This window comes from Gymnogyps californianus, chromosome 5 (assembly GCF_018139145.2).
Source record: "Gymnogyps californianus isolate 813 chromosome 5, ASM1813914v2, whole genome shotgun sequence".
Taxonomy (NCBI): Eukaryota; Metazoa; Chordata; class Aves; order Accipitriformes; family Cathartidae; genus Gymnogyps; species Gymnogyps californianus.
Window position 1 is genome coordinate 35,825,130 of NC_059475.1, and position 26,951 is coordinate 35,852,080.

Sequence of the window (26,951 nt, forward strand, 5' to 3'; positions counted from 1 at the left end):
ATGAACTGCAGTTGTATTAAATCACTTCTGTAATGTTACTAGAAATTCAGTTACTGTGTGCTTTTACTCAATGTGCTTTTCAACACAGCTCTTTTTACCTTCTCTCTGTGACAGCACTGTGACTAAAATAGAGGATAATCTGATGAAGTGGATCACGCTGTTTTTTCTCGGTCTCTTCCTCTTCCTCTTCCTCTTTTTTTGGAGGTGTCTGTCTCAAGATTTATATCAGAATATACAAATTAAGCTTCATGAGTAAGAAAAAAATTGAGTAATTAAGCTTAGGAAAGGATTTCAGTGATTTTATTCTGTCCAATTTGTATTAACTTCCAGTATTCATCTTATTCAGCAGCTTACAGCATAATCTGCAACATTATGTGCCTGTATGATTCAGAAGGACTTAGAATATCTGATACATTTGATAGTAACATTAGAAGTTTCTCATTTGCAAGGTATTGAGAATGAGACAGTGAAAATCTTAGGGAAGCCTTATTCAGCAGAAATTATCTATTTCCAGTGGACCAGAATTGAAAGAAAGTCCCAGCTCAATTACTTAGCAGGAGAACTATTGGTAAATGGAACTATTTTTAATAATATCATCAGATACATCCTATTCAGACTACTGTTTGCTACAATACTTTCATATATCATTTCTAGGTAACCTTGATTCAACAAACGTAAGGACTGCTCTCATTGTCAACTTCAAACATTTTTTGGCAGATTGAAATATAACATAGCCAGCACTGGCAAAAGAGCAGCGTATCACCTTTACCTTACTTGTGTTATCACCCCTTTGTAGGGTTTGTCATTATTGTAGAATTATTGTAATTATAGTAATAATTGTAATTACAGAAGTTCAATTTACTTCTCTAGTAAATCTGAAAGAATTGTAATCACTGTTTTGATTAATGGCCTCATTCCTTCCTTTAGAAAGAAGCAACAAAGTCAAAGACTGTGACCATATAATTGTCCAGAGTATGAGAAGAATATATTAGCTGTAATTTTGAAAAATCATACAACCTTCTATACCAATGGGTCTTTAAAAAGCACAACATGACTGCTTTTGCTAACACTGAAGCATCTTCTGATACATCTTCATGTGATTCATGAAGCTATATATTCATTTTCATGGTGTTTAGATACCATGGAGATAGGCCCCTTGGAAGTATTTTAGAGAAACTAATTACAGAGAGGGAAGAGAAAAAGCAGTAGGCTTTCTGAATCAATATTCAGTAACAAAATGCTGAAGTTTACCAATCACTTTTATCAAGTACACATGTAAACTAAATTTTTGCTGAATATGGCTGCATATATTTACTTCTCCTTATGATGTATCAACAAGAAAACAGCAAAATTAATTTGTATCAAAGCTGAAAATGTTAAAATTAAATATTATGCATCAACAAAAATTTTTAAAAGGGGAAAAGGATCAATTGTGTCAAGCTTTAAAAAACCAGTAAATAAAATATAGGAACATAGGAATTACCATAATGACAAAAATAGTCTGACAGTTCATCTAATCCATTTCTATTCCCAAGAATGAGTATCACATAGTTCGTCTGAAGGCATAAACCACCTTAAAGCACTTCAGTGTGCATCACAGGACGAATGTCTTTTTGACCACAGCAGAAAATGACCTTATGCCCTGAAGCATAAGGATTAATATTTTATAAGTTTCTGCATACGCATACAGTACACAAAAATTAAATATAGGTTATAATAGATACATAAAATATACACTAAAGTGGGCATTGAAAAATATGCCCAATTATGTCAGTACTTACAGCCAAATCCTGAACTAGTTTCTCCTCAAATGAATATTCCTCTGTTTCTATCCAATAGTTCTGATAGCCATGGAGGAAGAGGTTAATAGAACGGTGCCTGGGGGGGTTGTGAAAGTGAGATCAAGAGGGGTAACGGAACATAGTATAACAGCTCAGGTGGTTAATGATTAGTAAGGATACGTATTTGTACAATTCTGATCCTCTGATTGGTCAGTGAAACAAAATGCAAACCAACTAACATTCAGTGACAAATCTGCATGTACTTTTGAATGTTCTTACTATTTTTTTTATACACATGTATACATTACTTTTTGTTTTGAAGGCTTTGGGAGTGCTAATATACATTATATGTGAAACTGCAGGACTGGAACCTTAATGCAAGCATGGGAAAAACACACTCTTGAACAGACTGAGAATAAGTGGGTGGGATTTACGCCTACGAGATGTAAATCTAGTTTACAGATTTAGGACATTGAGACAGCGGAAGTTGGCCATCAACACCAAAATAATTATCAAGTGCTTTCCAGCATGTTATCTGCAGACAATCATTGCCTTCTTCCACATAGAGAAGCCTAACCTCAGCTTCTTTTCTTTCAGTTCCAAATCAGGGCAGTATTAATGTGTCCTCAAAGAAGCTGGATTAGAAATACACAAAAACTGCTCTAGAAAATGACCAATTTTAGAAAACTCTTAGGCATATTATTACTATACAGTATTCATTAATTTAACTTTCCACAGAAAATACAGCTCATGGCAAGAAGACTACACATAATAATGGCCAAACCACTCTATCTTTACATTACCTTTGGCGGAAAATTTTGTTTTGAGGTGCACTACATGAGGTTACAAAGGTTGTTCCACACAGCCTTTTCATTTATTTTTATCCTGCACCACTAACAAAAGCTATACAAATTGGCTGTATATACTATGACTTGTTTAAATACACTGTGCACATGCATTACTATTTTATAATGGAATAGCTATTGAGACAAACTTCTAGGCTCTCCTGCTGGCACTGGTGCCATTTTATTATCAAATTTAAAAAACTGACCAATCAGAATCCCCTCTGAAAATTGTACAAATTCATGTTTTATGATAACATCAAATCATGGCTGGGAAGGAATAAGTGTGCGCGTAAGCAAGAGGCTCTCCACAAGTTACATTACCGTTAACTTGAGTATAAGCCTGTCATACTGAGTTTTTTCATGTACTTTTTCCAGCCAAACACGTTGAAAGGTGCTCAGGAAGAAATTGCTAATTTTGTGTCTGAAGAAAAGCATATAGGTTTTCATTGAAGAAAGGCACAAGTTAAATTCAATGAAGTAGTCAGAAAGAATGTATTCGTAAACCGTGTATGAAAAATTGCCGTGTACAACTTCGCTGTATCTATGTGCATATACAGATGACAGACAACAAGATAAATTTTTTTACAAATTAATTTCCTTAAAACATCAAACATAAATACACACATCTCAGAGAAAACATTTATCACATAAGACACTTTTTCAAAGCCATGTACATTCATTAAACACAGAACATGAAGAATTAGTATTTCCTAACTTAACTGATGTTTTTTTCCTTGAAAAATAAAAATATTTTAAAATACAACTATTTCTTTTGTATGTCCAGGCACTTCTCAGAAAAGGGAGTGCTTGCAATATTTACAGTAGAAGTTAAAGTAATTTTTCTATGATTTAACAACCACTTGCACACCAATACACATTTCAATTTCTGAAATATCTTACTGGAATTCCTAAAAACTGATATATATAAGAATGTATTTTGGAGAAAATTAGATTAAAATATGAGATTAACATTAAATTATATCGAAAGCCACCTAAATCTCCAGAAAATTTTCAAAAGAAAGAGCTCATTATTCACTGAAGATATTAGTCTTTTCTAAGATAAATGAAAGGGTACCACCATAATGTTTTCTTACTGCCCTTTACATTAATTGATTCTAGCATCAAATTTAGAACTAACACTCCCAATATAAAGCTGCAACTAAAATGATACAAGATAAGGAGAGTTGCACATGAAACTCTGGTTCAAAGGGATTTACAGAGCTCCTAGAATTAATCATACCCCACTTGAAATAATCTCCCTAGGGTTCAGAGATGTCTTAACAACACTATCAATTTAAATGACGGAGACAGTTGTAGGTGCATAATAATGTGATAGCCTTATTTTCCTGTCAGAATCCTATGATTTATCTACAAAAAATATGTGTCTATAAACTAATGAATTTTAAAACTTTGTTCTGCACCTATCAATTGACCAATATACCTAGAAGTCCCTGCTCATTGCAGGGGGGTTGGACTAGATGACCTTTAAAGGTCCCTTCCAACCCAAACCATTCTATGATTTTATGATTCTAAGTCCAAAGTGTTTTTTGACTCTTGCCTGTTTTGAAGAGCAGACACCACAATTAATTGGCTAGAATAGTTTTATGACAGTTCATTTTTAGAACCTACAAGATGAAATAACTGATTTGCCTCACATTCATATTGAGATTAGGAGTAAACTCCACCACAAAATCTACCACAAAGTTTGAGAAGAACCAACCTCAATCTTTTTAACACAGAAAAGTTTTTAATGAAAATTACAGATAATGTAAATGTTCTACTTCAATGAGTATTACTCCATATTTTCTTGAAAATGAAAATACAGATTCATAACCCATTTTGCCCCTTGGCAGGTGTTCCATCAACCTCAAAAATAATAAATAAAAGTGGTTTTTTTAAAGGCAAAAATAAGATGAACCATTTTTATCATTTGGGAGCTCATATATATTCCAAACATTTTAAGAATTTATAAATCCAGAATATGGTTGTAAGAAAAAATGCTCACAAAAATGTTGTACTGAAATGGGTGCTCTTCATACCACTTCCTCTTGTTTTTTCAAACACAATTCTTGAAGATGAAATGGTTGATACTAGCCAGTTTGTTCTTATGTTGTACTTAAACGTTTTCATTTCTCTGGTTCTTTAAAGATTGCCTGGTGGTAGTGTGACAACTTAGAGAAGTTATTATAGTCTAGAACTACTATTTTTTGTAAAGGAAGGATGTGTGCTTTTTACAGTATAACTGACTTTTTATTTGTCTTGTGCAAACCTAATATTCTTACAATATGTTAGTGGCACAGCTATAGACCTGTAGCCGACATCAAGCATGTAGACTGGCTTTAATAAAGGCATTTAAAAATGCAACGCAACTCTTCTGTTAAATACTTTGCGAACAATCTTTGAACAAAAATATTAAACATGAAAGGTGAAAAAGTGCAGAAGAAGGTGAGAAGCAAACTTAATTAAAGATGTGCTTAGGCTGTATCTAAATAAAAAGCAGATTTGTTGAAAAGGAACAGGGCAAAGGAAATGACCCTAATGCCACATGGTCTTTATATTCTGTTTAAAGCAGTAGGTGGATCCAGGCACAGGATGCACTTTCTCTTGGACTTTGTGGTATCTACATTCAACTGGAGTAAGAAGCAGAGCAACACACAAGTCCAAACTATAATTCTGCACTGCTCTGCCCCAATAGCAACTTTAATGCAGATAACATTCTGATGTAATAGGTAAAGATTGCCTCAGACAAGCTGAAGAGCATGAAGCATTCATGCAATAGGAGAGGAAGAGCCACACAAAGTTAAAAAAAGAGAAAAGAATACAAACACAGGAGAATAAAGAGTAAAAAGAGCAACCAATCAGAGGCAAAAAAGGGACAGAAACAGCAACATCTTAACAATTTTCACAGATAACTTGAGGAACTATACAGAGTAACAGCTGACAAAAATGAAGCACTTTAGTTTTGAAGCAGTGTAATTCCTATGGTCTTTTCCCCCTCTGGTTATTTGTCATGAGACAAGTATTTTGCTACTGTGAGGAATTAGCTGATAACTAACAAACTCTTTCGTCTCTTAAACAAAATTACATAGGCCTAACAATCAACAAACTTGTAGGTGTACACACAAGCAATATTTGCACTCAGAAACGTAAACAAAAGTTACGAAAAAATAAACCTTTAAGCCATTTACCTTGGCAGGTTGTATAATGGTGCCATTCTGAAACACGCAACAACAGCCCTTTTGCGTTGTTTTGACAGGAGTTTGTGCCAAACAGCTTTCTTTGATCTCAGTGGTTGTTCAACCTATGGGAAAATATCTTCTAGTACATACAGTGGAAACTCTTCAACTTTTATTCCAAATTTTCTTTTTAGCTAGTGGTTAATGTAGTTAGCAAATTAGAAAATGTTACAAACGCTCCCCATCAGCTGAAAAAAATGTTCTTTGGGGGTTTTATTTTGGTTTGTTTTTTTTTTAAAACTAATAAGAAAAAATACTGGGGGCCTTACGTATACTACCTCTCAGTTTATACAGAAAACCTCAAGGTGCCAGAATATCTCATGTGTGGGACTCCTTGGTAAAATTCCAAAATGGTTATTTTGTCTGTTTCTAACGATGCATATTCAATTGTTGATGTGAACGAATTTCTGTGCTATATCACTTGTGAATAAAATGGATTAACTTTATGTGGGAAGAGTACAAATGCCTTTTTGTATTTAAATTGTATCATTTGAATGAACAGGCAACCAATTCAAAAGTTGCTACAGCATCCTCAGGTGCAGAAATAGGAGACGGGCTAAAACCAGTATATTAAAAATAAGTGCACATGCAAACATCTCTTCCTAAAATTACAGAGTTTTCAGCTACTGAATGGTGATGATGTGTATACTATACTTCTTGTGACTGTTCACAAAGTTTTGCAGAGGCAAATACATCCTGAGTTTTCCCTGAAGCTAAATTGAGGCACTTAACAGATTACATTAAAAACTTTGCATATATACACATCTGTATGTGTGTGTGTGTGTGTGTGCATGCACGTATGCACAAAAATAATTTTTATCTGGAAACTTTAATAATGACACTCACTGAAGTCAAAATAATCTCTACAAGGAAAAAACCTCATACTACTTTAAAACAAACACAGTATAGACATTTAACTTTATACCTGTTCCAGATGATACAGAGCAGCTGATATCCTCTGCACACGTTCCACATTTCTCTCAGGGTCAGTAGGTTCATCGCTCTTCAAAATGTCTTTGTACAGATTTAACTGCCATTTCACAGCTGGATCATCAGACTAAAAACCAACATATTTCATACATAAGCTGCTGAATGAAGATACTAAATTTGACTACCACCACTATTATTCTCATAGTGTAATAAAGAATGTTATAGATATTCCCACTTCATCTGTCCCCTTTTAGTCAAAATTAACGTCTACTAGCTGCGCAGAAAAATGGCATTAGATTCACTATCTGTTGGGTAACTGCACTCAATTCTTAAGCAAGGTTCTGTATTTTTATTTCATGAAACCAAATAAAGCACCTGTATCCCATTTAACTGCATTAAAAATAAGGAAGCACGTTTAGTACTGGGATTGAGTTTAACTCCTTGCAGGACTTCTGTACCAACAGTGGAAAGCTGTTTTACGGAGTCTATAAAAGACAGCTGGAATTTCAGTAGGTGAAGAGTTACAGCCAAAGGGTTTGGGTTTTTTGCAAGACAGAAATAGAAAAAAACACATTAGAATTACTTAGTGTGTCCAATTTAAATTTATGTAAGCACAAACTTACAGCAACCAGACAGTCATCTCCCATGACAGACAAATGAGTTACTGCTATTATGTTCAAAGACTGTAGGCAATGAGCTAAATTATTTATTATTTACAGAATGAGGACTCCATTTTGGTATCACCTTTGACAGTGTTTTCAGCATATAAATAGTAGGAACATAAATGTGCTTGTAAAACTCTTAAGTGTTAAGATGACACAACCTTTTCTTATTTTATCATAGTAACTTGAAAATGTGTATATTCTTAGAAATACTATTTAATCATTAGCGTAAGTTAAGTTCAAGAAGAGAAGCTGAAATACTATAGTTTTAATTTTATTTTCTTCTTGGGTCGAGTTGAGTCTAAGTAATTATAGCTTTAAAACTACCAATATCTCAATTCTTTACACTTGTCCCATTCTATAGAACTTCCTGAAACTTGAAAATACCAGCCAAAGCTACAAATAAACAATTATTGTCATGAAAAAATTATGAAGAAAAATGTTAAAATGGCAATTTTTCTAATAGCTTTTCACATTCTCTTTTTTGTTTTTTATGTATCATGATAAATAAAACAATTGTGACTTCTGTTTTTTAAAAGTGCACATCAGCATCTTTAAGACAGATTTTTTTGTATTACCTTTTCCTGCAAATGTAAGTTGTTACGTAAATGTTCTTTGACTTCGTCATCAGTGTCCCTCTGTAGAAAGGCAGAAGTATTTTTCAATTCAGATTATGATTCATCTCATAAGAACATGTATGACATAGAACAGCTATTATTTTAATATTGAAACTTAACCTCTTTTGTTTTCAAAGTACGTAAGTTACCATGAGGGCATGGGACAAACGCTTTCTTTAATTTTGACCACAAAACAAGGATTAAACTTTGAAGAGAATTAAAGCTAACTAATGGTATTTCAGTATTTGGTCCAAATGAATATGCATATGTAAAAATGTATATTGTATACAAATGGAAATGATGGCAGCTGTCTATACACACCACTTTTTCTTGTGAAAGCACAATTAGCAGCTATAATTGCTTACAGTACATTGATATATTTAATTATATTGACTGCTTAGATATCTATGCCTCAAAGTTCAGTTTATAAAGTTCTGCTTATTTTGCATTAAAAACTATTACAAAGTATACACTTACATGGCTGTATCTAGTCTTAGCCAAAGAGATGAGCTCTTGATCTCCAGGGGTACACATATTCAAACCAATAGGAAGCATCTTTTTAAGTGCAGCTACAATCAATGATGTTTGTATGGAGTACAAATCCCCTCTACGTTTTGATTTCTTTCTCTCTTGATCTTGTCCTCCAGACTATAATTAAAAAAATAGAAAAGTAAATGACTGTAATTCTCTGATCACACACTTTTCCAACACGCTTTTCCCCTAATGGTCCAAGGAAACTATGTTCCTGATGTAGTACAATTAATTAAAAATGCTACATTAGAGGAAGGGTGTACAGTCTTGAGTGGGAAACGTAAAGGAATACTTTTGGTGTGCATCAATGCAGAACTTGCAAAAACGGTAATATTTTAATAGCAGTAACATACTTTTGTGTGCATTTTTACATATGAATCTAACTATATTTTCTGCATCTTACCTCTCAAATCAGAAACAACCCTAAAATTAAAAGCTGAGTCAGTCTCAGGGGACACTATTAGTTCTCAATGTTACAGAAACAAGTTCAGGATATTTAGATTTTTGTTAGAAACTTACATAAAGATAGTTATCCAGGGTCTGAATGAATGAATATTGTCTGATTTGTCTCAACTGAAAAATACCAGTATCTAAAAGGCTTTGATTCAATGCAATACAAGGCCAATGAATTAGTGTCTCTGGGAAAAGCACTGTCCTTTGGCTTTGGCTAATATAAGTAACTCGGGATGAAAAATTAAGCCTTTCACCTCTTTGGAGATCATGAGCAATAGGAAAAGGAAAACAAAAGAGACAGAGAAGTAAACAGCACAACAGAATAACATCTGCCCTATCTTCTTATAACAGATACTGTACAACAATATTTCACACACAACTTTTCATTTATGAGACAGCGAACCAAAATCTTTAGAAGAGACCCATATATTTAATGAACATATGGAAAACAACAACAACATAAAAGTAGCCCAGTTCTGAATTCTGTACCTAGATTAAACTCCTACTACACTCAAAGGGAGTTTGCCTAAGATAAGATTTCAGGACTAGGCCTCCAGGCTTATACAACACTACAAAATAGCAAATGCTTGCATTTAACCCTCCACATCCTTTTCCCTCTGTCAATTAAGTTTTACTGACTACTGTTTTTATAATACATTGTGTAGTTCCACATAAGGATACAGCAGAATCCATTGCAATTCATTATTTACCAATTATTACCACACTATTATCACAGTAATCACTGGAAGAAAAAAAGGCAGCCATACATATTCTACTCAGTGGTAAATTTTGGCAAATTCTGTCTTCTAGATGGTGAATCTCTGTGTACGTAGCTGGTGTTGAGCATTTTGCAGGTCAGAGGGAACACACAATGGATGTGGCTTCCTTTCTTAAGGAACTAACAATTGCAAGAGAGTACTTTGCCTCAAAGCTTTGCTTTTGGAAGTGCCTTAGAAATAGCAGTGATGTAATGGCTATAATAATGACATTATTTGTACTCTACATTGACAGCAGACAAACACATCCCACAATGTATCACTGTATTCCAGTGGCGTCACTATGCATCTTAAATAAGGAATAACAAAATATATAATAGATATATTAAAAAAAAAAAGTAAAAGAAGGAGAGATACTGGTTTACTTTTCTGCATCTTTATGCTTGAGGACATTTTACACATCCAATTTTCTTTATTTTCATTTGAGATTAATAACTATGTATGAACAAGATAGGTGAACCTTAAAACCTGAACATTTTTAAAACATGAAAAGAAGATCCATTCTGCCTTTGCCATCAAATTCTGCTGTCTATGAATTCACAACTCCTGCTGATAAATGTGTAAGTAGAGTCACAGACAGAAACCTAAATGACAATAAAAGTATGTCTTTTTCAGTTCTAATATGCACGTATATGAGTAAACACAATATCTTCATTTCATGTGTAGAGAGCATTAAATTGGATATATTTTGCCGAAATAATTAACTGTGCTAAAAGAACCTCAACAAGAAGAATGACATAATCTGATTGCCTAACAGCACATAATGATCTTACTTGTCTGAGGATTTAAACACACAAATGGACATTTCTTCACAAACATATACAGAAAAAGAATTACAGATTCTCCAATAGATTCATAATAATTAAATATACAATCAAAAATAAGAAAGAATTTATTTATACTAAAAAAAAATCAGCTAAAACTGGTTAAGATGATGGAATTAATACTTTTTGTATTTCCAACCCTCCTTAAACCTTCAATTCTCCCAGAGTATCATGAAAGCATTCATTAAATCCTACTCTACGTACCTGGGGAAGTTTGACAATAGCAAAGCGTGAAATCAGCTCTATTAGTTTAACACAACTGCTCACTTTTTAACTTATGCCTCCAATTTAATCGATTAAAAACTCTTCACAGCATCATGTGTGCTTCTCAGCACACAGGGTGAAGGGAAAGATGAAAGGGTTTTATGCTGCGTTTGGCTGTTCATTCTGCTTCCCCAATGAATAACACACCATAGGTTGAAAAGTACTCATCGCTATTAGAAATTCATATTAAAAAAAGATAATATGAATGATGCAAAGGAAGGTGAACTATGGTTCACTGGAGACAAAGAAAGCTTTGAATACATTACATACGTAAAAGAAACAAGGATTGTTCAAAAGCTTTGTCACACCTCACATCTTTAGTAAAGATCATTTTAATTTTGGAAAAAGGTAGGATTTGAACTCTAGATCTTATTTAAACTTATTGGTTCTAATACAATCTTCTATTCATCTACGGACAGGGTATAGGTTATAGCACATTTCTCCCATATATTTTTCTTGAATATCATAAGTCAAATACATGTTTCTGATAACTCTACTTAGGCATTGCTTTTACAGTGTCTGCTTCAATGTATTAGCAAAAAAATCAGAATGCAGAAAGAGAGCAGAGGCAGAATGTACATCTAAAATAATTACAAAAAGTGACTTTACTACATTTTCACATTAAGCAACATGTGGGAGTGCCAAAGGGAATTTCAGCTGCTCTGGTCAAATACTGCCACTTTAACTTGGAGAAAATTTATAGTAGGTGGAACCCAGGCCTTCGTTTTGTGACGCCACTGCTATGATCAATGGAAAGAATGCTTGGAGCCTGATCATCTCTAAATCTAAAACAAAGACACATCATGCACTTCGACCTGTACCTTTACTTGCATGGCCTGTATGAAAGAAAAATAAAGGGAAAAAAACATAAGTAAAAGAGATGAAAAGATGATAATTTTACAAGTTAGTAATAAACTTACTCAGCTTTATCAGGACAATAAAAATATTATAAGATTGTAGCTAAAACAATAGACTGTAAGTGTATAATCAAATGAGATCTTAGTGAAATAATTTTTATTCAGCTTAATCCTTATTAAATGATTGAACTTCTGAATTTATCTGTCGCTATTCAGCACTACCATTTGTTGCTTCAGCACATAAGGAAGTACATCTAGTAAGTAAGTACATCAATATACTCATTACTGCATCTTTTCCCAGTATTGTTAAAAGGAGGAAGGCATCTGGAACTCTGGATAGTCCAATAATTAAAAATATTCACATTTTCACCAAAATAACTCTTTCTACCTCTTTTCCCCACCAAAATATGATTGAGAAAAAATTATGTTTAGAAATGGAAATCAAACTATCACTGTGAAGATGCAGTATTTCATTTATAGATGTATTTTCCCATTGCATAGCTCATTACTGTTTTGAAGACAGCCTGAGAGATGTGACTTAAGCTCATATCTCTCAGCAGTACCCCTTTTGAGAACACTATTACAAACTCAACTGTAACTCTCATACATACACAGGTTTTTTTCCTGTTTATTATGTTAATACCATAAATTCACTTAAATAAACATGTATTCCATAGTCGTCAATATATTATAATTGTGTCAGGCAATCTTAAGAAGATAACAACAAAATCATGTAGTTATGGTAAAATGGCAAAAAAAGTCAACTGTTACTCAAAAGAATCCTTGACCAGGCATGGGAAAATACTATAGAAAACTGTTGGTTAAAAACAAACAGAAAAAAACATAAACACAAACAGACTCCCCCTTCTGTGATAGCTCTAATAGTAACTTTGTTTTCTTGTGATATTTGAATTAGCCTCAAAATGTTGAAGCCAAGCTATTATTAAAATCTCTTTTCATATCCTACTGTATTTATATCACATAGTGAAGAAAACCAGCTACAAGTCAAGAAAGACTGAAAGACTAATCATCAAATTAAGTGTTAAGCATCTTAGAATCTTCAATACCTTACTCAGACAAATAGCAAATTTTAACTGAAAATTTCAATTGCGTGAAATATGTAGATGCTGCACAGACATGGCTCAGCAGATATATACACTGAAGATAAGTAAAAGACAAGATGTTAATTATATTTCATTTATTAGAGATGACCATAAAAGTAATCCACTCATGATTTACTGTAGTATATCTAAAGGAAACGTATTCTATGCAATTGAAATAGTCTCAAAGAAGAGATCTAAAATTCTTGCAGAAAATACTAACATGAAATCCTCTAATTATCGTAAATTTGCAAATAATATGTATTACATATTACAAATGGGCACAAACCACAATGTTGTTTCGTAATACAAACTTGGATTTTATGACTGCTTCAATACTTCTATAATAGGTCTATCCAAATGCTTTTTAAAAATAGATACAAAAAAAATTAATAATGAAGGCCAGTCAAATAAAACTTCAGTAGGATATGCAAGTGTTTAGCAACTGAGGTTATATATCCAGCCACAGATCCATTTAGATTCCAAAACTTGCACAGAAAAATTGCCCACATATGTATTACACATTTATTATGTACATGTGAATGTATACGTTTAGTCTTTTATACCAATTAACTGTAAAACACAATAGGACGTCATTGCATCTTAATCAAAATGCTATTTTATCAACAAACCTACGAAGGGTTCAAAAATAACAGATTAGTGGAGTTGAATGTGTTTAAATTCTCCATTTCAACACTTCTATCACAAATCTGTTATTTCAATGCAATCTAAGTTACCAGTCTCTCTCAGACTGAAAGTTCTCTAACTTACCATTCCCCTCCGAGCAATCTGCTGCCATTTTTTTAGAAAAGAAAAATTAAAAAACTTGCTCAGCTGTTAATACATTTATTTGAGAAAATATTAACAAAGTTAATATTGTATAATCAAAATATATGGGTACTTAATCAATTTATTGATTATAATGATGAATCATTTGTTACCACTGCTATTAGCTACCGATAATGTAATCCTAATCCTTCATCCTCTGCATATTTTTTTTCTGCATATGGCATGTAAAGATATAGAACCTTCCATACATGTTATATCACACCTTACACACTAGTACTATCACAGTATATTGTATCTTAGGAAAAATACAAAGTCTCTGTTGTAAGACAGACAGTTGTCTAAAGCAGCCCAAGATCAGCATGGGGCCTGACTCCTTTAAGAAACCCAAAACTGTTCTGTCCTGGGACAACTGTTAATAGCCAATGTTCATAGTCACAGTTATCTATACATTCTCATACTTGATAAATACTGGATATGATTGCTTCCACTAAAAATAATGTGAATAAAGAGAAACTGGTGATAAAGAGGAAAGTGCTAATTATTCTGTTAGCATACTACTTCTTGAGCTGAATGTTAATATTAATGTAATAAATTATGAAAATAATGTTCCCTAATGTAATGTCCTCTTCTGATTATTCTCTGAGGATATAAATAAGTATCAAACCTTGTAAGAAACCCTGAAACTCAGTTACTTAGAGAATTTCTCGTTTATTCTAAACTATGCAGTCTTAAAAAAAAATTATTCACATCTAAATGTATGCTTTAATGAATGCACTGCTTTTAGAGCACTTACATTATATATTATGAAATGTTATCAATTTCCTGCTTAGAAACCATATATAGAAAACCAGTACAACACTTATAAAAGATGCGTCATGTATTGTATCATGGTATTTAAGTCATCATGAAACAAATGCCTATCTGAACGATCAGCTGTTCTGCAATCACTCCTGCAGATATGGTACTGTATTAATAAAATATTCAGTCATGAACAATACAATCTTTTATTTCTTCCTATATTAGCAATAACCATGCACAGCATCCTTGAACACTGATTTGATATTAATATGCTTACAAAAAATTATATGCATATAAAAAAATTATAATCTCCCTGTACTGTATACACATATGAAGAAAAGTGCACTTACATATGCATCTACATCCCTGTTATGTATAAATATGTTTATACAAGTGTTTATAATAATATATCTGTATATTTAAATATACACAACAGGCATTTGAAAATGTAATCTCAAAACCACACTCTTTCAAATTTGGGTCATCTAGATTCTTGATGTTAAATTCCTGTGACTTTATCGAAATCGGAGCAGTATGAGGGATACCTACTCTTTATTTTGTAAAGATTTGTTTTGTCATTCCTGCCATGCCAGACTGACTAAAATATGACACTAACAGTTTACATCATACACTGCAGTGAGACACAATTTAGATTAAATATGTATCACCTGATTCTAATCTATCATTTTTTTAAAAAAAGCACACCTAATTCTTGGCTCCTCAGGCCAATTCTAACGTATAAATGTTGAAGTATACTTATTAAATGTATGTGTAGTGATTGCCATATGATAAAAGTACAGAGCTATGTGTTAAACTGTTACGGTGCAACTGGTTATCAAATAGCCTGGACTGTCAAATACCCACTACTCATCTCGCTAATGAGGATAATACAAACATTTCAATTCTATCACACAGTTTCAAGGAGCTGCATCTTGAAAACAAGGAAACACATTAAAAATTTCCTCTTCTCCAAATATGGAATTCTCTCTATAGTCTGAATTGCTGTTCAATGCCAGTCATGAACTAATGACGAGCAGAAAATCTGTTATTTTTGCTTGTAAACTTTCCGATATCAGGGTTTGGCTTAACCAAGTTTGAGAACTTAAAAAAATATAACAGAAAAGAAGCAAACATTTTTTAAGAGAATTAAGAAACGTAACAGCACATTTTATCTGACTGTCTATTGTCTAAAGTTGGACTTAACAGTAGCTAGGTTACAGACAATCAAAATACAGTGAAATACAAAACAATAAACCCCACCACTTCTCTGGAACTCTTTCAAAATAGGATTACTCCAAACACATTACAAATATTAATAAAACAAAGGGTTCTTTGCTACATTTACCAACACTAATTTGGAATTAGATTACAACTGGCTTTAGTTGAGTAAGGCAATCTTGCTCAGCTAATGTCAAAGCGGCATTTTTTACCTTGACAACATGCATTTTCTCTATTATACAGGTAACAAATGTACTTTCCAGCCATCATGTCGGCATCTTGTCATATTGAAAATGAGCAAAAAAGAAATGAATGTGGTCATTAATAAGAAACAAGAAAAACAGTGCACATGTGGCACACTATATGTATGAATAAAGAGGTATATGCAAAGACAGCATTCCTCCATCAAAGCTGACAGAACAATACTGATTGACGTTCACAAGAAAAAGATCAGGCAACCAATGTTTCTTCACTTGCTTTTATAAAATCATCTTTTTTTTTTTCCTGAAAGATCAACAATCCATATTATATATTACAACCCATATTCTCTTACATGTGTAACTTTTACAAATCAAGACCTTTATTTTAATCTTGTGTCTTTGACTCCTTAGCAGACATAAGTAACTCTAAGGTATGTAGCCTATATTTTGCATAGTAGTTGTCATGTCTATCATCAAGAAGCAAAACTATTTTTTGTTTCTTCTACCAGCACAGCAGATGCAATCTGAGTAGATTTTCAGAGCCTTCTTACAACATACTAAACACATGCTGAACATTTAACTGATGACAAATTTTTATTAACTTACTTTAGACATCTTGCTCTTGGTGTCTCCTGTTAAAAATGCCAAATTGTTGATTTCATTCTGAATCACAAAATTTTGTTCTTCTCTTTTGAAATTCTAAAGATGAAAAAAAAAACACCAGAAGTTTAATTCATCCACGTGTACAACATTTATATTTAAAGATAGAATGAAATGGAAGAAAGAGTATACATCTTATCTTACATGTGATTTACACCACAGGATAAAAACTTCAGCTACCATTCGAAAGAGTTCATCAGAATCTGCATCTGGTTTCTTTAGCCAATTGGCTCTAATTACAAAAACAAGAGAAATTTAAAATAATACATTTAAAATAAGACAACTGAATATAACAATCTCTATTTAGTAGATCAGGTTACATTTGTATAGTTAATCTTGGAATTTAATGAGAATCACTTCAATTTTCCATGACCATGGTTAGAGAGACGATTTTTCATGGCAGTTTAACTCATCTCCAATAAAACTCCTAATTCTTGGCTACTTATTTCTGCCTGCTCCTCCTCCCCATGGTGCCAACACATGTTTTTGTGCCTATTCTGTGAACCAGACTAGAAAACAGACCCGGCTGAAGAGCAAAACTCTTTCCCCGGGTACTTATCTATTTTTTTTTCCCCATAATAAAACTTTGTTATCAAAACTTTGTGTTGATCCAAAAGAGAACACTATAACGGGGAGAGGAGGAAGAGTACAGGGAAATGAATGAGTGGGTAGAGCTGTAAGGACTGACTGCTTCAATTGGTTTATTTTTGTAATCCAGGAACTAATACAACTTCAGTCTGGGTCTGTCTGCACAACGATGCTCAGAAAACTTGGGCAAATGAACTAACAGATGCAGCCCTCTTAAATGTCTCTAAATGAAAATGCATTAATATGACCATACATAAAGTGGGCATCTGACAGCAGACATGGAAGGAATTATTACGTTATAACTTATGCTCATTAGCTCTGTCTTTCTAGCTGGATTTCTCCACAGCCTAGTTAAATCTGTGTTTTTTAAAAATTTGGAAGTGTTTCCTTGCCAACAAGGTCTGACTTAGTAAAGCCTTTAGTTCATCTAGAAAAAGCAAATAATTCTCAGTGTAAATTGGTTCACAGCATAAAAGATCATGCATGCAATGAAAATGCTCCTAACTAGCCCAATATGTACTAACACCTAAAAAATATAAGTGGACAATGATTGTGTACAGAAGAACAATGTTGTTAAGGATAGGATTAAGATACTGTAGATACTGAGATACTATAGATACTTCAGATACTCTTCTGAAGAGCATCTTGGGGTCATGTTCTGGGACAAAGGAAAGGGAAAGTGTAGGCACAGACTAATCCTTCAGTAAATGGTTGAGGAGAAAAACTTCTGGCAATTCCAAAGGCAATACAACGTTGTCTAAACACTTTTTATTTCTGTCTTAAAAAACAACACAAAAGATTAACATCTTTGTGGTATTATCTACAAAAAGAATGATTCAATTGAGGCAAAATAGTTTTTCACCCCTTCATTAACCGTTAAGGGTTTTAGCCATTTTTTAATTTTTGAAATACATATTCATTTGTAATGTCATTGGGCTGTGGTAGCATACATAACAAGTCTGGTCAGGATATGTGTTCTCAATGATAATAGTGAAGTTACAATACAACCAAATAAGCCAAATGCATGTGAGAAAAAGGTGTGAATTCAAGGTACATCATTCTATAAGTTAGGAATCTTAAAATACTCAGGATCTGATTCTCAGCATAACATTAATTGCACCATGTTCTTTCTGATTATCTGATCACGGACTCCAGTACATTAACTAACAAATGTCAGTTTAATTATTAGTTTTTCTTTACCTGTTGTTGTCTACATAACGTATCAACATTGGATAGAAGGCATAAAGGTCTCTACAAAGAACAGCAAACTCATCGAGAATGAGTAGCTCAGCTTCTTGGGTGTCAGTTTTACTATCTGCTCTCAGTTGCTCCTCTTCCATCACGATCTTTATAGCTTTCTTCTTCAATTTCTCCAGTGTTGGAATAAAGTGAGTTTTGAGCAGATCAGGCCTGGCTTTGCTGATGATGGGTTGAGCATAAACTATACATAAAAATATAGATAATCCTATGACTAAAGCACAAATGATGTTTTTCATCTTATTAATATGAACTCTGCAGTTCTAGAAAACATAAAGGTCATAGTGCTTTACATATTTCTGGAGCATCATAAAATTATTAATAAAACTATTAATATAGCTTTGTAACAACCGTATGTATTGAGAGATTAAAAGCTAGTTACTGGGAATTCAGATTATAAGTTTTTCAGTCTTACGTCAATTAAACTACCATGGTTTTGGCAAGTCACATGTCTCTAACTTAGAACCTAATCAAAGGAGGGATTGAGACACAAAGTCATCACAAAAATACTGTTGGGTTTTTTTGTGTGTGTGGTTTTTTTGTATACAATGTCAGAAAATAGTCAGAAGACAGTGTTCTGGAAGAATTCCTTTACCTCTTTTGCCTTGGGCAAGCTAAAATGCAGAGAATGAATGACTAATTCAAGATCATAAATCTATTTTGTACAAGCATTAGTAATAAAATGCAGACCACCTGAGACAAAAATCCTTGCAAGAACCACACTAATACATGATCTCCTTATGTAGATAAGCAGTGACTACAAAACTGCAAGCAGTGGTCTCTGCAATTAAGCAGCAAACTTCTTACTAAATTTTACAGGAATTCTTATTATTATTAAAGACCTTCCAGTACTTAAAATAATACTGAAAACCCAGTACCAATGGGGCATTAAAATTTAGCAGGAAATTATTACCTTTATATAGATTTTCTTGAACTATCTTATTGCATATTATAGTCTTATACTGTTTAAGATGAATGAAAAATTTGGATACAGTAAATTTCTTTAGCTCGCTAGCTACTAAATGTTACAGGACATTTTGAGAAATCTTTCTGCTCATTTAATAGCTGGCACAGTTAGTCAGACAAAGCAACTAATTCTGAACTTGGGTTAATCCTGGGATTATTTCACCATATACACTTTCTTTCCCTTTTGTCCTGATATTTCATGAATAGAATTCACAGGACTTATACCCTCTACTGCAACACTCAGTTCTTAGGTGTCTTGAAAATCAATGGAATTCACAACTCCAAATTAAATGCTAAGGCTCTTATACAGTGCATACAGAAGGTAAGGTTTTCAAAATCCGTTATGTTGTATAGAAAGCTCTCTGCTTAAAAATAATAATACAAAATTATAAAAAAAAAATCTTTCTCTTATTGTTACTTGCCTACTCTTTATCTTTCTTTCGTGCTGTTTTTAATTACAGTTCATTATTATTATATCACTGGGTAATATGGTAAAGTGTAGCAAAGTAATTAAATATTATTAGGTACAATTACTCTTTAAAAATATTTACAGTACCTGCAATTCTTTTCATCCAAGACGCTTCATCTATTCCCAGATTGTTGTTAATGATTTTCAGAATGTTTCCAAGAATGATGCTCAGATGCTCAGATGTTATCATTGTACAGCAAGGCCCAGCACTTTGAGGAACACTCTCAGACCCTCTTTCCCACCAGTAGGATAAATAGTTGCATAGCATGGGTAAGATAACCTCAATTACATGAGGCATTTCAGTATACCTTGCTCCAGACTCTGCTAAATCATTAATTTCCTTTATTAGTCCATCCAACTGAGGGATCTCTGGACACATCTCTTCTACTGTATCAGGCATACCTAAAACTGCAAGTAAGGGTAGAAAAGCAAAAGATTAATTAACAAAGTAAAAGATAACATCTACGTTCATCTATGTTTAAACCCTAAATACAAATAACATTGTCACTCAGGTTTTTTTCTGTCACTATCTTGGGCAGACATAACTACAGTAAGACTTTGGGGTATACTCATCTCATAAATTACATCTTTCTGATGATACGTATATAGCACTGATATAGACAATAGCTGCCATAAAGCTATGGCTTTACTGTAAAGTGTCCTGCAATTATCTCATGAACAGCCCAGCTACATAGAAGTGCAGAACTGAGAGCTTATATCAATATTGGATAAACTCTGGCCATTGTTTCCATAATCATTCACAACTTTCATGTCAATTTGCAAAAGATTAAATCCACCTCAGGAAGAAGGAAACAAACAGCTCAAAATTATGGGCGAGATTAAAATTAAACTGTACCTAGTTCATGAACTCTGCACATCTATCTCCCAACAAAAATGCCAGGGAAGAATTCCAGTTGTCAGATGCTTGTATTAGAAACTGAAGGGTGCTTATTCAGCAATTAATGACCCATCATAATCTAATGCCAGTCACTCTAGCAAAATTCTTCTTCCACCAGTGCTGCTTCTATGAAGCAGAGCTGACAGGAAGGAAGGGCTAGCACAAGCTTTTCCATAACTGCTTTTATATGGAAAAACTTATGAAGCATATTGAATCAATCTACCTACATTTTTGTTTGTTTGTTTGTTTAAAGGAATAATGATTTTGGCAGGTAATGACTGTTACACGGATCAATGAGGAAAAGACTGAAATACTTTAAGATATGAGAGTCCACCTAAGTCGGGAGAGAAGCAAGCGAAGAAAACCTATGTAGAAGGACTCATGCTCCTTTGATTAAGGTTTCATGGAATCAAAGTCGTATTCTGTCAGGAGCTCCCTATACCAAACTGCATTGGAGTACTGGTAAGACAACAAAAAAATATAGATAATTTTCCTGTTCACGTAAATAAGATATTACACTTCTTGCATGTTGCTAGTAAGAACACAACTGTACAATTTGCTAAAATTTTTTTTAATGTAGATATGATCTTTGACTAAGCTTCAAATATTACAGTATGCAGCTTCAGAAAAGAATTCAAACATCATGTTGAGAAAAATATCCAAATATGCTAGGAGAAAGGGAACAATGTTAACACAGTCTCAACAGAGCAGAGCAATGCTAAAATGACAACTAATGAAAGAGCAATAGTAGGAGTTCTCTACTGAGGCATACATTTGGGGTTTTTTTATTATTACAATTTCTTTCTATTACTGTTAGCTGGAGAAGAGCAAACACTTTTTTTTTTTTCATGAGGAACAGTACTTACTGGCTCTTTCTCTTGCACTTTTTGTGTTGAAGACAGACAATGGATTGTAATGGTTGAGAGAAGGTTCAAGGAATGCTACTGGAATGGCTGCTGCAAGAGATGCTAAGCACTCACCAAGTGCGGGACGCTGCCTGTATATGAGACACACTAAAAGTTACCTGAGAGGAAAAGTCTTTCACTAGGCTTTCAAATGTCTAGCATGCATTATAAAGCAGCATTAACATCTATTGCTGATTTAGTTTATCTTTTCAATACATTAGGAACTATTTGACAATTTTGAAAAATTGTATTTCTCACATGAACAAAATTACTGGAAATTACAGTGGTATGAGAAACACAGTTTTTAAAAAAAAACAACCTCCACCAAGTATTGTATATTAAAGGAAAACTGCTCCACAGTGCAACTGTGCGACTACAAGCTATAGAAAACATGTCTAGAATATACACAAATAATAGATTAGTAACTGCATATTTTTATTATACCTTCGGTTTGCTTAAACAAGGAGCAAATGCATATAATCAATAGGAATTTGTTTTGGCAGTCATACCCTTTTTCAAGATTTCACTTCTTTTCTGTATATATATTTCTTTTGCTTCACATATTATACCATTTACATAGTCAAATGATGAGAAACACTACTGCTACTTATCGAAGACTGATTTCATGACTTTATGGCATTCTGTGTGGCGTGTTCTGCAAGGGGCAATTCTGCATTCCCCCACACAACCTTCCCATGTTCCTATTTGTCTGTTCTGTGCTAGCACTAAAACTCAGATAGCATCTTGATAAGCTGGATTAAGGAACCAGTCCAGCTAAAAATAAACCTCACCATAAGAACAAAACTAACTAAGCCAAACCAACAGCAACAAAACATGCTGTCCTGGTTTCGGCTAGGACAGAGTTAATTTTCTTCCTAGTAGCTGGTATAGTGCTGTGTTTTGGATTTAGTAGGAAAAGAATGTTGATAACACACCGATGTTTTTAGTTGTTGCTAAGTAGTGTTTATACTAAGTCAAGGATTTTTCAGCTTCTCGTGCCCAGCCAGCAAGAAGGCTGGAGGGGCACAAGAAGCTGGGAGGGGACACCATCAGGACAGCTGACCCAAACTGGCCAAAGAGCTATTCCATACCATATGACATCATGCCCAGTATATAAACTGGGGGGAGTTAACTGGGAGGGGGGATCGCGGCTCGGGAACTAACTGGGCATCGGTCAACGAGTGGTGAGCAATTGCATTGTGCACCACTTACTTTGTATAGTTTAATTCTTTTAGTATTGCTATTGTCATATTATTATTATTATCATTATCATTGTTTTTCATTCCTTTCTGTCCTATTAAACTGTCTTTATCTCAACTCACGAGTTTTTTTTCCTGATTCTCTCCCCCATCCCAGGGGTGGGGGGGCAGTGAGCAAGCGGCTGCGTGGTGCTTAGCTGTCGGCTGGGGTTAAACCACGACACATGCTCATCATCTGACTGCATAAACACTATTTACCAGAAAAAAAAAAAAGGGGGTGGAAATGTACAGATGAAGGTGCAAGAGATGCTGAGACAGTCCTTTTCAGCATAAGAACAGACTCACGTTGGCTTAAAACTAAAGCTAAGGTACTCTTTTGAAGTTCTGAAGCACTGTTTATACAAGATGCCTTACAGATTTTGTTAGGCTTGACATACAAATTGGATAAAGATAGCACACACCGTTCATCCTTTAAAGCTCCACGGTTTTTTTGGAATAGACATGGACATGTCGGAGTGGGTCCAGAGGAGGGCCACAAAAATGATCAGAGGGATGGAACACCTCTCCTACAAAGAAAGGCTAAGAGAGTCGGGGTTCTTCAGCCTGGAGAAGAGAAGGCTCCGGGGAGACCTTATTGCAGCCTTTCAGTACTTAAAGGGGGCTTATAAGAAAGATAGGTACAAACTTTTTAGCAGGGCCTGTTGTGATAGGACAAGGGGTAATGTTTTAAACTAAAAGAGGGCAGATTTAGACTAGATATAAGGAAGACATTTTTTACGATGAGGGTGGTAAAACACTGGAACAGGTTGCCCAGAGAGCTGGTAGACGCCCCATCCCTGGAAACCTTTAAGGTCAGGTTGGATGGAGCTCTGAGCAACCTGATCTAGTTGAAGATGTCCCTGCTCGTTGCAGGGGGGTTGGACTAGATGACCTTTAAAGGTCCCTTCCAACCCAAACTATTCTATGATTCTGTGATTGTTCAACTTCCAGGAATAACAACAATCTTTTTAAGATTCCTTTGTGTCAACAAAGCCTTCCTCACTGTATGACCTAAAGTCAAATATCGTGACCCATCCACTACCTCATCTTCAACTGCCTATGTCAATTTTTATTTCACAACCATGCTGGAATGTAAAGAGATATGCAACTATATACCCTCCAACTTCTTTTGTTGCAGGAGAAACAAAAGAAATTGGCAAAAGCAATGGCCTTACAGAATTGAAAAACATTATAAAAAAGGATTTGTGTTCACTTGGGTATTTCATGTAACATGATTCACATAATATTACTCTATTTCAAGGGTGAACGCTTATTCGTTCTCTGTACAGAATTACTACAGTTTAGTGTTGTTCTACTGCCATCAAAGAAATGGAAAATGCAGAAATCAATTACCACAAAATTAAAAAGAAACTATGTGCTCCACCTATATATCTACATCATTTTCCTTACATTCTGATAATCCATATAGTGTACATTTTGCAACAGAATACATGATGCATTAGTATCACAGATAGCAACCACAGAACATTTCATTAAAAAACAAATTTTTGATAATGTTAGAATTCCTACTATATTTTAGAGCACAGCAATGTTCTCTTCCAATTTAAATTGTAATGAAAGATGCAATATTATATATATCCAGGAAATTTCATAAATTTTCCTAAAAAGGAAACTTTATTACATCTTTGCCTTCTGTTGGATCAAGAAGGAAAAACTTGGTGTGTGTATATATATGTACACAAACACATATTAAAAAGTAATTTGAAAGGACTAACATCAAATGCACTGAGACTATTTAATCACATGCATGACAATGTCATAATGCATACTCATCTTTCTATATGAAAGGATATCAAGAAGCTGAAAGAAGAGAAGGTGAACAATTATACAACAAGGCTAAGAAAACTACTCTAAGTACACAGATATATTCTGTCATATGGAAGTCCTAAATATGAGAAACCAAGGGAAAGCAGGATATAATTTTGCAGGACGGAAATTAGAAAAGATAAAAAGAATTTCAGAGCAGATAATCACTGGCATAAAAAGCAAATAATGTAAAATAAATCACTCTAGGGAACTGAGTGGTTCAATAGAATTAATGGAGTAAAAGGTACTTAAAGAAAAGCCAAATTAACCCTTTAGACAAAATATGTTAGGAAGATGACTAACTGGAAGCATTCGCTCCAAAGAATGAGGAAGAACTGTCAGAGGCTGATGTGCAAGTATTGGAGGAAGTGGAAAACACTTGAAATGTAATCAAATCAAACTAGACTTTGAAAAACCAAAGCAAGATAAAAGACCGTCAACTGATGGTAGTCATGAAGAAGCATTTCCTATAATACCATTGTTATAACAGACTTCCTTGCATCTTTGGCAGTCTTCATTTTGAGAAGCCTCAAATAGGTCAGATCGATGTCTTAAACCGAACAAACTGGATATGTATGTATGACTGAATACAGCAGTTAATTTTGTCATATTTAATTTCATACACAAAAAAAAAGTGCTATAATTTCTTAACTTATGCAGAAGTTTGTATTTCTTATTATTGATACAGATATTTCATCATGTGTACTAAAAATCCTTTGGAAATGTGTTTCTATAAACTAACCGGGAAAAGACCAAGACACCATAAAGGGACATGCAATTTTTGGGTACTGGGTATGAAAAGGGAGTTTTCAACCCCAAATTTAGGACCTGAATTTCTGATGCAGTGAATGAAAAGAAATGGGTACCTGGATATAGAATTCATAGTCAGAATGTCTATAGCAATAATACTACACTTGCCAGTAGAGCATTAGGGCTCAAAGTAGTTAAGGACTACTGCATTTTGCATCCAGTCCTCAACATTTATGAACCACAGAGACATTTAGAGAAGAAAGGTCCACAGAGAAATCAGAAACATCTCCAACATCCTACACAAGGTAAACACTCTTTGTACAAAGGATAAAACACTTGACAATGGAAGTTTGTCATAACAAGGCAGCAACAGAAATCCAACTTAGTATTAGTCCTGAGGCCCAGCAGCCAGGAGTCTTGTAGAATCAGCTGAACTATTTCAGCCATGAAAAGTGATATTCACCTATGAAAAGTGAACTAGGACTCATCCGCAATGGAAGGTAAAACTTCTTAATGTCCCTGCCAAAACTCACTAGGAGAAAAACTGCACTTTGATCCTAAATCTGAGCATTGTTTAACTTGAATAACTGTTCAAGTCAGCTCAATCATTCACTTCTAAGATTTGCTGCAATATTGAGTAGTGTGTTTGAAATCCTACCTCCCACCTAGACACTGATGTCTGCCTACAGCCTTAATTTAAGAGCCTGAGTGAGTCTAGTGAAAACCAAACTAAATTAAATCCACAGTTGGAAACCTCTCACACAGCCTTAGGAGACTAATTCATTTCCTCAGATATATCTGATCTGATCTGATCACTCTTCCCTTCTAAGAAGACAACTGCAGTAGGGAAAGGTGATGCTGCTAACATCAGCATTTAATGTAACTGTCCAGTGCTTATAGCTCTTGCCAATCAAGTGGAGGCCTGTGCTGTGAGCTCTTCTCATTGAAAGACAACTTAAACACAATCATCTTTTATTTTCTGTGAGAAGATTCTGACTGCTAGTTAGAGTAGGGGTAAGCACTTCCTATTTTGCCTATCAGACCTGTGTCAAAGCGTATTTAATATTTTCAAGCCCAGAAAGAGAAGAAAGAAAGAGTATAGCTTTGTGATTTAGTGATGGATATATAAATGACTGAATGTGGACATACACAAGAATGAGCTTGTGCACACATGTACATGCATGTAGAGTGGGAGGAAAGAGACAGTCTGTCCACCAGACTGCTCTTGTATTTTGCATGAAAGAACTACTGAGTAAACTCTGGAAGGAAGGAAGTGGAGACCAGCATTCCTCATACTAGGCAAAGCCTCTCCTAACCAGACTACAGAAATTGTATTTCCTCCAGTGTAGTCTCGCTCTCAGGCCCTGTGGATCTTAAACTTTTCATTATAAGAAAGATCATGAAAAGTGCCTAACCTAAAGCCTTCGGAAGCATAAGGAAGGATTATGATTACCTCGGCTCCTGTCTTGTGATAGACAGACCAACAATTAGGGTTCTCTTTTCTGAAGTAGT

The 26,951-nt window shown here is 34.2% G+C and overlaps 1 protein-coding gene across 1 annotated transcript in view; it reads right to left on the reverse strand.

Moving 5' to 3' along the window:
- The window catches only part of RYR3 (ryanodine receptor 3), a 210,869-nt gene that overhangs the window by 34,050 nt on the left and 149,868 nt on the right, over positions 1-26,951 (reverse strand). Inside the window, exons 65-76 of the mRNA XM_050897083.1 lie at positions 21,586-21,716; positions 19,909-20,229; positions 18,330-18,570; positions 16,686-16,773; positions 16,488-16,580; positions 11,741-11,755; positions 8,549-8,719; positions 8,033-8,092; positions 6,788-6,919; positions 5,815-5,927; positions 1,782-1,878; positions 99-208 (exon numbers count right to left, since the gene is read on the reverse strand). Of these exons, the coding sequence (XP_050753040.1) occupies positions 99-208; positions 1,782-1,878; positions 5,815-5,927; positions 6,788-6,919; positions 8,033-8,092; positions 8,549-8,719; positions 11,741-11,755; positions 16,488-16,580; positions 16,686-16,773; positions 18,330-18,570; positions 19,909-20,229; positions 21,586-21,716 (1,572 nt within the window). The remainder of the gene's footprint in view (positions 1-98; positions 209-1,781; positions 1,879-5,814; positions 5,928-6,787; positions 6,920-8,032; positions 8,093-8,548; positions 8,720-11,740; positions 11,756-16,487; positions 16,581-16,685; positions 16,774-18,329; positions 18,571-19,908; positions 20,230-21,585; positions 21,717-26,951) is intronic.